Source organism: Geotrypetes seraphini, chromosome 2, assembly GCF_902459505.1.
Source record: "Geotrypetes seraphini chromosome 2, aGeoSer1.1, whole genome shotgun sequence".
Classification (NCBI taxonomy): domain Eukaryota; kingdom Metazoa; phylum Chordata; class Amphibia; order Gymnophiona; family Dermophiidae; genus Geotrypetes; species Geotrypetes seraphini.
This window is the reverse complement of record NC_047085.1, coordinates 59254022-59269610: the sequence shown is the minus strand read 5'-3', so window position 1 is coordinate 59269610 and position 15589 is coordinate 59254022. Positions and strand designations below refer to the sequence as shown.

At 41.8% G+C, this 15589-nt stretch overlaps 1 protein-coding gene across 2 annotated transcripts in view; it reads left to right on the top strand.

Moving 5' to 3' along the window:
- Positions 1–15589, top strand: part of OXR1 (oxidation resistance 1) — a 325515-nt gene that overhangs the window by 137984 nt on the left and 171942 nt on the right. For both annotated transcript variants that reach the window (XM_033933067.1, XM_033933066.1), the window contains exons 6-7: positions 5217–5401; positions 14099–14880. In XM_033933067.1, the coding sequence (XP_033788958.1) occupies positions 5217–5401; positions 14099–14880 (967 nt within the window). The remainder of the gene's footprint in view (positions 1–5216; positions 5402–14098; positions 14881–15589) is intronic.

The following is a 15589-nucleotide window of genomic DNA, read 5'->3' as shown; positions in this document are numbered from 1 at the left end:
AATTACATATAAAATCTTACTGTTAACATTTAAAACAAAATCTCTTCATACACCAAATTTCATGGATAGATTGCTTATCTCTTATTGCTCTTCAAGAACCTTAAGATCTAGTAGTCAACATCTTTTACATATTCCTTCTTTAAGACATCTTTTTTTATGACACAACCTGCAAATGTATTTTCTCTGTTAGTGCACCCAAGCACTGGAACTCATTACCAGCTTAGTTAAAAGAGGAAGAAAATATCGATAAATTTAAAACAAACTTTAAAATCTTTATGTTCAACAAGACACGCATATAACTCATGACTTCCAGTCCGACCAAAATCTCTGATATCTACCAATAAATAATAATTAAGGAAGAGCATAGTTTCCCTTCCCCATTCTGCTATCCTTTCTCCTCCTTTCATATAATTGATTGTAGTTCCCCCTTCTTCGCTTGTGTCTCGATCTGTCATGTATCTAACCAAAGTACTAATGGTATGTTGCCAATTATATATTTTTAATGTAATATACACCGCTTTGACAGTTTTTAAGGCGGTATATCAAATTTGAATAAACTTGGGGAAAAAAACTTCTTAGGGCTTCAGTTGAGCTTCTGTGGCAAAGGCTTTTTCTTAACTTTTTGAGTGTAAACCTGGTGATGTCAGGTCCCTCTCCCTCCCTCACCACCTCTCCTCTCATAGCTTCTCCTGCCTCATTAAAAGCAAAAGTCCTGAGCTTATGGTTTCTATTTTTAGAGATTTATTTTTGTTTGTTTTGTTTTTGGATGATGAATATTCTCTGCCAAGTAATTCTACTACAGTGCCTAGGAAACAGAAATCACCTGTTTCTTCACTATGGTGAGTTGTTCAGATTTTGCTTATGGTTGCAGAATTAGTTAAACGCTGTTCCTGATGTAGGAGCTGGTGAACAGGATCAGGGCAGTGCATATGTAGTAGTGCTGCCCATTTCACGATTCAAATCGATTCACCGATTCACTTCGGGTGAATTGATTCGAATCGATTTAAAAACAAAAAAAATTGGCCTCCTGATTTAGTGACTGACCTTCCCCCTCGCCCCCTAAAGCAGGAGCAGCAGCACTGCCTCTTGATGGCCGGCCGCTGCCGCTCCTGCTTTAGAGGGGGAAGGGGGAGGTTCAGTCAGGAAGTGCTGGTGTCCGGCTTCCCCCAGCCTCCCTCACATCCATTTACCTAATTCCGGCAGCGGCATAGCCTGCAGAGAGGATTGCCGGTACTTTAGCGATCTTTGCAGGTTGCCATCGGCCTTCTGAGCTGTTTCCTCTGCCGCGATCTTGCCTCTGATATCAGAGGGGCGGGACCGTGGCAGAGGGAAGACAGCTCCAAAGGCCTATGGCAGCCTGCAAAGATCACTAAAGCACCGACGATCCTCTTTGCAGGCTGCTCCGCTGTCGGAATTAGGTAAATGGATGCACGGGAGGTCAGGGGGGAACACGCAGGCCTTCCGGGGGCGAGGAGGGGTGCAGTCCTTCGGGGTGGTGATACAGGCCTTCGGGGGGACAGGCAGGCCTTCAGGGAGGGGGTGCAGGCCTTCAGGGAGGGGGTGCAGGCCTTCAAGGGGGGACATGCCTTCAGTGGTGGGAGTACAGGCCTTCAGTGGTGGGAGTACAGGCCCTCAAGGAGGGGACAGGCCTTCAGTGGTGGGGGGTACAGGCCTTCGTGAGAGGGGGGCCCTAGTGTAGAAGTACACGGAGGGAGGGAACGGTGTTCAAAGAGACGTGCATATGCAGGACTTTGGGTGTAGAAATAATGGGTCTAAAAACAGAGGAGAGGGAGAGAGATGGTGGACAATTGGATTTAGGGAGGGAATGAACAGAAAGGGAGAGAAGTTGGACATAAGGGATGGTGTGGAGGGGGGATAGAGATACTGGATAGGAGGGTAGTTGAGAAAAGAAAGGGAGAGATGGTGGACCCTGGGGTGGTGGGGAAGGAGGGAGAGATGCTGGATGAAAAGGTAGTTAAGAAAAGGTGGATCTGTGGAGGGAGACGAAAAAAAGGAAAGATGCCAGAGGACAGAGATGGCAGGTGGATGGTTAGCACGGAGAAAGAAGGAGACCCTGGCAAGCAAGTTATCAGAAGACAACCATAGCCTGGGACCAACAAGATTTGAATAATGACCAGACAACAAAAGGTAGAAAAAATAATTTTATTTTATATTTTGTGATTACAATGTGTCAGATTTGAAATGTGTATCCTGCCAGAGGTGGTGTTAGACCTGGAACATGAGCTAGGATTTAACAGAGAGAGGAAAAGTCTTTTTTGTTTGTTTAAGCTTGTGCTTCACCTAAGCTCCAACAGCTCATACACACCAAACAAAGACTGCACGGGAACACACCTTTTATAGCCTCTTCACCCCCTTTGCCCTCTGCCCTTTATCCACACTGGCGCTGTGGTGTAAACAAAATAATTACACAATGTTACTTTTGATCTCAATAGATTAAGTAAGTAATTTCATATAAGCTGTTTTGTTCACTTATCAGGTGTCACTCAATATTTTTAGCAATGTGCCTTTTTCTTAAATTTGTTAATGTGCATGTGTTTTCATTATTTGGCGCTAGTGAGGATGTTGTAGGAATTCGGGTAAAGTATAAGCTTGTTTGCACAACAGATCTCATATTTTAATAGGTTTTTAAGTATCTTGGTTTGTTTATTTTGAGCAAATTTTATGGTCTAAATAGTTATCTGTACATTTGTGTATGATGTTACACTTTTTAAAACATATTGTGAGGGCACCCTAACTATACACTTTTTACAATTATGAAATAGGAGTAATGGTATCTTATTTTTAGGGTTTTTATATGGGCAGTCAATTGGTTGTTTACTCAGATTTTATATTGATATTTTGTTGCCTTTATTTTGGGCCAGGACAGGGTACAGGGCACATCTAATGGTAGGCAGCCCCAAGCCAGCCTGCCCTAAGCCAGCCAGCCTGCTAGCCCCAGGCTAGCCTGCCAGCTCCCAGCCAGCCAGCCCCAGGCCAGCCAGCTAGCCCCAGGCCAGCCAGCCAGCCAGCCCCCCAGCCCAGGAAGAATTATTTTTCACTTAGAGAATAGTTAAGCTCTGGAACACATTGCCAGAGGTTGTGGTAAGAGCAGATAGTGTAGCTGGTTTTAAGAAAGGTTTGGACAATTTCCTGGAGGAAAAGTCCATAGTCTGTTATTGAAAAGGACATGGGGGAAGCCACTGCTTGCCCTGGATTGGTAGCATGGATTGTTGCTACTTCTTGGGTTTTGGCCAGGTACTAGGGACCAGGATTGACCACAAGAGAACAGGCTACTGGGCTTGATGGACTATTGGTCTGACCCAGTAAGGCTGCTATTATGTTCTTATTTTCTTAATGTACTGCAGCCTTATAAGGCAAAGTTCTAAATTACTTTGTTGCTACTTGCTGGTAGGTGGGCATAGCCCACAAGTATGGACTGATCCTTTAAGATTTAAGGAAAGAAAATTAGCAGGTAAGTACTGATTTTTCCATCTAGATTCACATATGTTTTTATTTAAGATTATAAAATATATAAATATTCTCAAGGGCAGATATAGAAAGCTGCACTATACTATAGCAGAGCAATGTGATTTTTCCATGCTATTCTTCCAATGCAGTAAGATTTTTTAGAAAATCAGTAAAAAGACTATGCTAAAAGTTAGTATGATTGGACATGCAAAACACATGCAAAAAAATAGAATTTTAAAATTTGCCTCTGATGTGTTTTTAAAAGAAAAGTCCTAATATTTACCTTTCTCTTACTGCTGAATCTTTAACTCAGGGTATCAGGAAATATTCCAGCACGCTTTCTGGCAGGCCTCCCTCATGGTCCAGTGAACCTCTGGACTCCCTAGCTTGCCATACCCACCTTTTGGGGTTTGGATGCAGGAGTGAAGCCCATTTGTTCCTGTCTCTGGTTCAATCTTATAATATTTGTGGCTTCCCTTTATTTGGCAGACTTAATCCCAAATCATTGCTTGGATCAGCTATCGCTGTTTCACAAGAAGCAACAGGAATAGGAGGACACTACTGGGACGCTTCCCTGGAATAGGTATTTGTTATTGGTTCAAAGGTGTGCCACAGCATGGAGGCTATGTGGTTGAGGTCTTCCCTTCCCCAAGTGCCCTAACACCTGGCATAGAGAATAACATGGAGGCAAATTTTCCCTATCCCCGCAGGATCTCTTTATTCTTATCCCATCCCCGCAAGCTCTGTCCTCATCTGCACTAGCCTCGAAAACTTTAAAATCATTAGTGTTCAAGGTTTGTGCAGGTAAGGCAGAGCTTGCAGGAGTGGGATGGGATTAGAGGCAGAATTTGTGGGGACGGGACAGGGATAGGGATATTGAGATCCTGTGGGGATGGGAACAAATTTGTCCCCATGCCATTCTCTAAGGTAGAGGCCCATGATGCAGTGAGCTATGAGAAAATTTTTAATTAATTTTGTGTTTTTTCCCCTGTTCTAGCTAGTCTCTGCTCACACAGATAGAGATAAGGAAACAAATCCCTATGCAGTAAATCATGTCAGATTACCTTAGTGGTGGGCAGTTTTTTTCTTTCAGCACACATTATTTTAATGCAGCAAAAATTTGCATTTATTGGCTTGGTTTTAGCCCATTTGCCTGAATAAACTTTGCCACTCTAGACCATTGGCTCCACCACATCTTGTTTTTTTTGTTGTGTAACCCTTTGCTTTCATTGGTGGAGCATTGAGGTTTGCTTTGCTTTGCTTGCTGGTGTCTTTTCCCAATCTCATCATGACCTTTCATCCATGGGATAATGTACTCAGTTACGAGCAATAATTTGCATTGGATTAGTTAACTACATCAGTAGTGTAAGGTTTTTTCAGCTTGTGTTAGAATGCTATGCCATAAAGCAGCTAGGTACACTGTTCTAGCATTTGGCTTATTACATCGCCCCCTCCATATACATGTCTACAAAACTTGACAGACAATCAAAAGTAATTGATATAGGGTTAAAAAAAAAGAAAGAGGAAAAAAAGGTGATATGCATACATAGTTAAAATTGATATTTAGCAGTTGTTTTAACATATTTAAATTATCCAATAAGCTTTTTTTTACTGAGGACTTAAAGTAGTTAAGCTATGTCATCTAATATTTGTGGATCTTTCTGCCTACCTTTTCTTTTTTTAATGAGTTGTTTACAATAGGAAGACCATATGTGGGCACTATTTTCATATGTCTTCTTTCTTTGTAGGGTACAGTTAATGGAGTGCTGCTAGTAACACCAAATAATATAATGTTTGATCCTCACAAAACTGATCCTTTAGTCCAAGAGAATGGTTTTGAGGAGTATGGCATTATGTGTCCAATGGAAGAAGTGACATCAGCTGCCATGTACAGAGACCTTTTGGATAGCAGAATAAAGGAATCGGTACCAATGTAAGATATCATTTGTACAATTTCAAAGTAATGGTGCACATTAGAGACTTAACTGATAGTGACAAAATACAATGTAAAAAACATTGGTTATTGTATATACTTGAATATAAACTGAGATTTTTAGGCCCAAAAAATGATCCAGAAATGGGGGTCTCAATTTCGTAAATTTCCAAAAACTTTTCTATTTGCTAAACATTTTGAAAACTAATTTATTTTGAAACCTTTGTTTTTACTTTCTTCAGTTTTTATTTAATTGTTGTAAACCAAGTCAAGTTTCCTTAGGGTCATTAGGGCATAGACAGGGGGTGGGTCAGTAGAGTGGGCAGACTTGATGGGCTATAGCCCTTTTCTGTCGTCATCTTCTATGTTTCTATGACCCAGTATATAAAGTTATGTTTTAGTTTAGTTTAGAGTTCCCCCCTCTTGAACCCAGTGCTAGCCTCTCCCTGGGTCCACCTTAAATTCTGGTGGTCCAGTGCTAGCCAAGACAGGATGGATCCCTTCCTCCCTGAGGTGAGATGTTGGGTCCTGTCCTAGCTGTCAGCCAGCTGTACAATCACTGCATATCCCCTCCCTCTCTTCCTCAGGGAACCAGATTAGGCCTCCCCTTGGGCTTACCTTAGTCACTGGTGATACTGCAGGGCAGGAGCAATCTTCTTACGTTCTGCCTATGAAGTCTCGCTGAAGAAATGGCTGTCACAAGTTCCTACTGCAATCTCCTGAACTCACGGCAACCAATTTTTCACCAAAACTTCATGGGCAGGAGCGTAAGAGGATCACTCCTTTCCCAACTTACTCCGCTGGACCACCAGTGATTAAGGTAAGCCTAGGGAGATGCCTATATTGGTTCCCCGAGGAAGGGAGGGGACATATGATGATTATATATCTGGCCAACAACCGGGATAGGACCCGACACCTCACCTTGAGGGAGGGAGGGATTGCTCCCATCCCAGCTTGGCTTACCACTGGACCACCAGGATTTAGGGTAGACCCAGGACGAAGCCAGCACTGGGTCAGGGGAGGGGGGAGTTGGGCAGAACTTTAATATAAATCCTCGGTTTATATTTGAGTTAACAATTTCCCTCCATTTTTAGGGGAAAAATGTTATCTTTGTTTATATTCAAGTATATATGATACTTTCTTGGGACTCCTAGCTATGGCTGTAAGGTTTCTACTAGTGCTGCCCGATTCACAATTCGAATCGATTCACCAATTCACTTCGGGTAAATCGATTTGAATTGATTTACCACGACAAAAAATCGGCCTCCCGATTTGGTGACTGACTCTCTCCCCTTGCCCCTAAATCAGGAGCGGCAGCACTGCCTCTTGCTGGCCGGCCACTGCCGCTCCTGCTTTAGAGGGCGAGTGGGGAGGTTCAGTCGGGAAGTGCTGGTGTTCGGCTTCCCCCCTGGCCTCCCGGCATCAATTTACCTAATTTCAGCAGCCTGCATAGGATCACTGATGCTAGCGATCTTTACAAGCTGCCATAGGTCTTCAGAGCTGTCTTCTCTCTGCCGCGGTCCCGCCCCTCTTCTTGACGTCAGAGGCAGGATTGTGGCAGAGAAAAGACAGTTCCGAAGATCTATGGTAGCTTGCAAAGATCGCTAGGGGGGTAGTACAGGCCTTCAGGGGTGGGGTGTAGACCTTTAGGGGGGACAGGCAGGCCTTCAGGGGTGGGGTGCAAACGTCAAGGGGGACAGACCTTCAGGGGAGGGGGCCCTGGTATAGAAGTACACGGAGGGAGGGAAGGGGGGTTCAAAGACACATGCATATGCCAGACTTTGGGGGGAAGAAATAATGGGTCTAGAAACAGAGGAGAGGGAGAGAGATGGTGGGCAATGGGATTTAGGAATGAAAGGAACAGAAAGGGAGAGATGGTGGACCCTGGGGTGGTGGGGAAGGAGGGAGAAATGCTGGATGAAAGGGTAGTTGATAAAAGGTGGATCTGTGTATGGAGACGAAAAAAAGGAAAGATGCCAGACCTCCAGGGGAGGGAAAGGAAACGGGGAGGACAGAGATAGAAGATTGATGGTTAGTATGGAGAAAGAAGAAAGAAGGAGACCCTGGCAAGCAAGTTATCAGAAGACAACCAGAGCCTGGGACCAACAGGATTTGAATAATGACCAGACAACATAAGGTAGAAAAAATAATTTTATTTTCTGTTTTGTGTTTACAATATGTCAGATTTGAAAAGTGTATCCTGCCAGAGCTGGTGTTAGACCGCAAATGTGAGCTAAGATTTAACAGAGAGAGGAAAAGTCTTTATTGTTTGTTTATTTTGCTTACACCACAGCGCCAGTGTGGTTAGGAGAAGGCAAAGGGGAAATCGAATCGAAAAATCGATTCAGTAGGCTGAATCAAATCAATTTTTTTTTTCCTGACTCATCAGGCAGCACTAGTTTCAGCAAATAAGAAAAAACAGGGATCTCTTCTGTATAGCCATTCACATGTGTGTGTTAATTTCTGAATTTTTAAATGTTCTGCATAATAAAGGCTGGTTACTGCTTTGGCTACCTTTTCTTCTTTCTTCTTACCTCCTGGTTACTGTAAAAGAAATACTCTGTTTGGTCTATCCCTGTCTCTCCTGTATCTTACTGTTCATTGCAGTCCCTTGTATATCTTGGATTAAGTCTCTAATTCTGGTGCAATGTATCTAGTGGTTTTGAATGCTAGGGTTATGTATCTGAACCCGCAAGTTGCTTACAGAATGCTGTCAATCATCTTTTTAATGCTGCCTCCTTCACAGGGAGCTGCTCCTGCCTCCTGAAGACCCTAGGCCTTCACAGATAGACCACTCAACTCTCCTTATGCTGATACAAATAATATGAGTTTTAATAATCAAATAGTAATAGCTTACAGGAATAAATCACACAGCATACATCAGGCTGATGGAGAACCTCCGATGAGTTCTGAAACTATGGTTCAGGGAGCTTTCTTTTATATGATTCTGGCAGCTCTGGCCCACGTTGGTGCATAGTACATTTCACACTTTCATTGGTTAATCATATTCATTATCTCATATATTAAGCTATGGATTGGTTAACATAAATTGAGTGATTCTGTGCCACGCCTTTCCTCATAAGCTTCTCCCTCACTTCCCCGTAAATGTCCCGTTAATATACCAAGTTCCTCTTTTGAGCACCTGGGCCTAACGGTTTTCCGGCTCTGTAGTTGGCTTTTTTGTACACTTCTGTCCGTGATTCGTCTTTCCTCTGGTAAAACTTTCATAAAGTTATCATGCTGCTTATATTTTTCATCCGAACTGTTTTTCTCTATAACTACACCCTCTGTTTCTAAGAAAAAGTGGAAGTGTCTTCCAGAGTTCACAGTCCCTTTCAGAGTTGACAATTTCTAGTCAGAGAGTCAGAGTCCATTTGCTTTTTCAGCAACCATTTTAGGTCTTAGCTGTACTGGCCTTACTTTGGCCTGCTATTGCTGTGACAGGGAGATTCTCGGGGGTCTTCACCTGAGCTTACAGGACTTTCCCCTCCCCCTTCTCACTCCTCAGTTATTTTTCACCAAGCAGAAGTGTTTCTTCTCTGCTCTCTGGTTTTATTATTTTGTAGGTATTTTTTTTTAAGTGTTCGGTTGGAGGCTCAGTGCCCAGAGGTTCCCATTTGTTGGGACCTCTGCTTGGGAGAAGACAAACTCGTACTAAGGGATTTTGCTGCTAGCAGGATCAGCCCTCAAGGACACATAGCTAGCTAGTCTGCTTTTGTAATTTTGGAGCTCAGGGGTTGAGGCTGTCTGACTTCAGTCCAACTGGCAGCCCAAAGACCAAGTTTGTCTGGCAAACCTGTGAAGCACAGTTCTTCTCCATTAGTCCCAGCTGCATTCCTAAGCTGAAGCAGGCAGGCACATGATACTGTAAGGCTATTTTTAGCCTAAGGGGAAATAAGGGGGGGAGGGGTCATGCTTCAAAAGTGAAATTTAAAGGTTTCTACAGCCAGAGCCAAGTTCCCTTACCTCTAAAACCTCTTTCCCTATACTTTTTATACTTCAGTGAAGTCCCCATGGGCTGTTTTTTTGGCACAATTGTACTGGTGGTAGCCATCTTGGATTTTAAAAAATCTTTTTTTTCTAAAGCTTCCATCTACCCTCAATACCCCTTGGTTTTACTTAAAATAAACAGGTATGGACCCCTCCAGCCTTCCTATCGCTATATCATGCTGGGTTTGTGCTGGAAGGCCAGCCAAAGAGCGTCCATGTCCTGTGTGCAGCAGAACATACAGGGCATTGGCGGAAGCCTTGGACTCGGCCTCCTCTGAGTCCTCTAGGCCTGAGAATCCGTAGGAGGCATGTTCCCAAGGGATGAGACCCTTTCCAGAGTTCTATGAAGGTGCATTGACCAAGTGTAGATGCGCGGTAGCCACGGAGCCCAGGAGGACCGGCAAGGGGGTTCTTGTCGGGGTTTTTGAGACCCTCAGTTCAAGGTTTTACCCTGGATTTTGTACGGCTTATGTGGAATGTCTATTTGAACTGCCAAGGGTCCTCAGCATCTGTGTTCAGTCCAATGGAGGCGATGGCACAGGGGAACTCCTCTCAGCCTGCACCCCAACCAGACGAGGACACAGAGCTGGACCAGGATGTTCAGTCTGATATAGACTGGGAGGATAGAAAGTTCGATTCCATGCCACTATTGTTTCAGGATTCAGTTTCTCTGTCAGTCTGGTTCTCTGCATGAGAACAGCGGTAAAGAAGCGGTAGTTGCCCTGGACATGGAGGAAGACACTAAGCAGTCTAAGAGGATGGAATGGTCGACTAAGTCGAAGGCACTACTTAAGTCGAACTGGAGGACTAGCACACTTGTGCCCTGGCTGAACAGGGAGTGGAGGGAATCTAGTAGGGAGGCAATAATGGTTTCAGTGCTGCAACCGGTCGGAATCCTGACTGGTTGTCGTTTAGAATGTTGAATTTGTCCAGATAGTTTACTAGGTCTTGATTGACCAGACCTTCCATTAGTTTTGTGAAGAAGGGGATGTTCACTATGGGTCTGTAATTTGATGTCAGGTTAATGGGTTCCTTGGGGTTTTTTACAATCGGGGTAATTAGGATTTGTCCTAGGTCCTCAGGGAAAGTTCCCGATAGTAAAAGGAAGAGAGCCAGGTTTGTAACTTGGCTTTGAAGGTGACCGGAGCAACTTTCATTATGTTGGGTGGGCACTCGTCTAGTTTGCAGTGGGAGTTGGCATATTTTGAGTAGAGTGTAAAGAATTGTTGCCAGTTATGTATGTTGTCAATCTGTGCTCAAAATAACCATTCCTGGTATACCATTCCTGGTATACCCTCTAACCAGTTTGATTTTTAGGGTATCGCTAATGAATATACATGAGACAGATTTGTATGTAATAGAGACAATGCATTCAAATCTCTTGTATGCATATTTTGGAGGGATATCCTAGAAAATGGACTAGCTAGGGGTTTATTCCAGGAAAGGCTTGAGAAACACCTCACCTAAGGGTGAGAATATGCTTTATACTCTGTTTAATCAACCTTTGGTTTTTCAGTTAGCACTAAAATCATGATTTATTATTCAAGAAATATGGATATCAGATATCTAGAATTCAAAGCACAAACTTATTTTACATGAGCCATCAGGCAGCTTTGAAATGACATTATAAGCAAATAAAAATAAATATTTTAATACATTGCTAATTATTACCTGCATCTTTACCTAAACTGTTTTGCCCTAGCTCTCTTTATCTGTTACATTTTTATTTTGCTATAGTGGAATCACACATGTCTCCTTTAAGGCTCAGTAACACCTCTCCATAAATTATGTGGAAGAGGTCTAGAAATGGGGATCACATCTATTTTATATCCTCAGTGAGACCTCAGGAAGGAACCTAGTGATCAAACCATTATTAGAGGTGTTATAGAGCTGTTTCTTGTATGACTGAATGAGCTATATTTATCTTTTTTTTGTTGTTGTTTAAATTCATGCAGAAATAAATGGTTAGATTGAACCTAATTACTTACTTAATGCATTAACCTTTTTTTTTTTTAACTCTCTATACCATTTGAAAGAGGGCAAATATCTAATTATTCACTTCTAGAATTGGATACTTCTTAAATTTAATAAAAATATGGGGGGAAAACAAGATGGCGATGAGAGTGGATGCGTGTGTCTAGGCTTCTACTCTAGAGGCTAAAATTTTCTTTGAAAACTCTTAGTTACATACCGTTTCCAATGCCTAAAAGGAGGGGATGGCAGAGGAATATCCCTCTCCCTCTGTCCGCGACTTCGACACCGCGTCAGACTGCAATAACAGCATTTACAGTCCCGATAGCGTTGGGCATATCCGCAGCTGAGCCCCAGGAGCAGCCCAACATGGATGGTGAGATTTCGCTGAGCCCTTCGGGACCTGACCCTCCTCCTCCTCCCAGAGAAGCAACGGAACCTGGCCGTCGTGTGGAGGATCTCGGGCGCAGCCAAGAGAAGAGGAGGAAATGTCGTTGCTCCGGAGGGGATTGCAGAGGGAGGAGGTGCACTGCAGTCAAGGGGTGGTGAGTTAAGAACATAAGAAGTTGCCTCCGCTGAGGCAGACCAGAGGTCCATCCTGCTCAGCGGTCCGCTCCTGCGGTGGCCCATCAAGCCCATTGCCTGAGCAGTGGTATATATCTATCTATACCCTTCAATCCCTTTTTCTTCTAGGAATCTATCCAAACCTTCTTTGAAACCATTTAATGTGTTCCTGTCTACCACAGCCTCTGGAAGCGCGTTCCATGTATCCACCACCCTCTGAGTGAAGAAGAACTTCCTAGCGTTTGTTCTAAACCTGTCCCCTTTCAGTTTCTCCGAGTGCCCCCTTGTACTTGTGGTGCCCCTTAATTTGAAAAATCTGTCCCTGTCTACTTTTTCTATGCCTTTCAGGATCTTGAAGGTTTCTATCATGTCTCCTCTAAGTCTCCGCTTTTCCAGGGAGAAAAGTCCTAGCTGCTTTAATCTGTCGGTATATGGGAGATTTTCCATTCCCTTTATCAGTTTAGTCGCTCTTCTCTGTACTCCCTCTAGTACCGCCATGTCCTTCTTGAGGTGTGGCGACAAGTACTGGACACAGTACTCCAGATGCGGCCGCACCATTGCACGATACAGCGGCATGATGACTTCCCTCGTCCTGGTCGTGATACCCTTCTTAATGATACCCAACATTCTGTTAGCTTTCCTTGAGGCCGTGGCGCACTGGGAGGGAGGTGGAACCCGGGAAGTAGAACAGGAACCTGGGCTACCTCAGCTCAAGCCGCTCGTGAAGTCGGCAGTGGTTACACTGGGCTCATTATGGGGAGCAATTGAAAATCTTCAAAAAGTATGTACGGGATTTATATCTCTTATGGCTGATGTTTCTATTAAAGTTAAGAAACTAGAAATAGACTACCAAGATCAAATGAGACAAGTGGGGGGCATTGAAAAATCTATAATTGAAATTAAATCTGTAAATAAGCAGCAAGTAATGGATAAAGCATTTCTTCTTCGAAAAATTTAAAATTTGGAAAATCAAAACCGGAGTTTAAATTTAAGGATTTTAAATTTTCCTATGTCTAAATTTAAAACTCCTAGAGAGATCTTTAAGGACTTTTTAGTTTCCACATTAAAAATTACAGAAGTGAATATACCACCTTTGCAAAAGATTTATCATTTAAAAAGGACAATAAAAGAGTTTGATACAACTACTGAACAAAACTTATCAGCACTTTTGGAATCATCAAATTTTGAATTGTCTGGACGGGCTACATTAATAATATCTTTAGTATTCCATCAGGATAAAGAAATGATTTTGAGACTGTATTATAGTTTAAAGCAAGTTTCTTTTTTGGGAGAAAGAATATATGTTTACCCGGATGTTTCAAAGTGGACTCAGTCAAGAAGGAAAGAATTTCTTACATATCGAGACAAAGTTCTTTCATTAAGTGCCTCCTTTCAATTAAGATTTCCCTGTAAATGTTTTGTTGTATTTCAAAATAATAGGTAGATTTTTTATGACTCAGATCAATTATGTTTCTTTTTAGAAGGGAAAGGAGTTTAATTTGCACCATAGTGATTTCCAGAATAATTCAAGTCCATTATTGTGCCATCGGTTTCACTTTAATTTCCTTTTACTAATGATAATATGTGTTCTTTCCTGGAAGAGTTTTTTTTCTGTTTTCCCCCCTCTTTGTTATTGAGGACTATGTTTAAGTTAAATAATGTTCTTTTATTTATTTTGTTTAACCCAATAGTAAATTGGATTTATTAATTTGTATTATTACCTTTTCTTGTTTATCCTAATAGAATATTGGATGTATTAATATCGGAATATTTCCTGTTAAGCACAATTTTTGTACTTAATTAAAAATTAAATAAAGAATTTTTTTTAAAAATACAAAATATTCTGGAACAAGTGTCAAACAGTAAAAAAGGAAGTCATATTGAGCATTGAAAAATAATGAATAATAATTACGGTAACTAATAAAAATAGTACACATTTAATTTTCCCCACCATCAAATTTCCCCGTCCCGTCCCACCCAACTACTTTTTCATTTCTCCTGGCTGGAAAAAATTTCAGGGGAGAACACTGCAGCTATATATTTGGGGCACCGTTCAGGAACAAATCAATGTGAATATTCTGTACAGCCCTAATAGTTATATGCCTCATATTGTTTTATGAAAACAGGTTGGAGATTAATCTCAAAATAACATTTGTTTTTTGTGTTCAACAGAGATATAGAGCATTTGTGTACAAGAGATTTCTACAATTTTAAGAAAGTTTCAAGAAGCAATACAGATGAGATGGACTCAAAAATTCGAGATACAGGGAATGACAGTGCCAGTACTGCTCCAAGAAGCACAGAAGAATCTCTCTCTGAAGATGTGTTCACAGAGTCTGAATTGTCTCCAATCTGTGAGGAACTTATTTCTTCAGATGAACTTAGACAAGATAAATCTTCTGGTGCCTCATCAGAATCAGTTCAGACTATAAACCAGACAAGTACAGAATGTTGCTTAACAAATATTTTAGATATTACAAATGCCTCTGGTAATATAACTTCTAGTGTTGAAGTGTCTGCTAACAATAGTGGATTTAACAATGGCAATGTTTTAGAAAAGCTTAAACTGGAACTAAAGGAGGCAGAAGATAATATTGATCACCAGGTTGCCAACAAAATTCAGGAATCTTTACAAGAATCAGAAAACCAAGAAGCAATCAGAATTCTTCAAGTTAATGATATGGATTCCACGAGTACTGAGACAAAAATAAAGCCAAAAGAAACTAAAGCAAATATATGGTGTGATAACATAGTAGATTCTTCAAATACCGAAGCAGTTGAAAGCAGTAAACTAGCAAAAGAAACTCAAGACTCTGAGGCAGAAGTGGAAGAACTGCGCAAATTGTGGAAGACTCACACTATGCAACAAGCTAAGCAGCAAAGGGATAATATGCAAAAGGCTTCACAAAGAGAAATTAGGCTCACAGCTTTGAAAGCAGATGGATATTTAGAAGGTAAGTCAAAGTATGGCTCAAAGGCATTCAGTTTTCTTTAACTTAAAGAGGCTGATATTCAGCACTATGTAGCCAACCGAGAATAGCTCTCAGCTAGCTAAATGACACATAGCTGGCTATCTTACAATAGTTGGTACTACTGTCTCCCACTGAATATCCAGTTTAGCAAATTAATTGATGACCAGCTATATCGTGACTTGTCATGTGCTTATGCACCCAAAAATGCCATTCAGAGTCAACGCAACTGTGCCACCTACTCTCACCAGATGCTGCATAGTGTAATATGTTTTATTTTGTTATGTCTTATTGTAAATTGTTATCTATGTCCTGTCTCAACCATATTGTGACTGTACCTTGTAACCTGTTCGGGGCTCCTCTGGGAGTACAAGCTAAATAATTGAGCAAATAAATAAATATAGCTGGTCACCACAAATATCCAATGGCTTTCTGGCCAGACAGAGCCACCTAAAGGTCGATCTATCATTGGTTATGAAGACTTTACTGGCTAGCCACTGAATATTGACTTAGCTGGCTATATATCAGCTGGCCAAAAATAGATCAGAAATTCAATGCCAGTTGCCAGATACAGCACTAAGTTTTCTGCAAACCGCAGGAGATCACCAGTTCTCTGCTGCAGTCTCAATATGGAGGGGCGGGGATATTTATGCGCTCTTTTCATAAGTTGTTTGGATTGTAAATGTGTTAATTT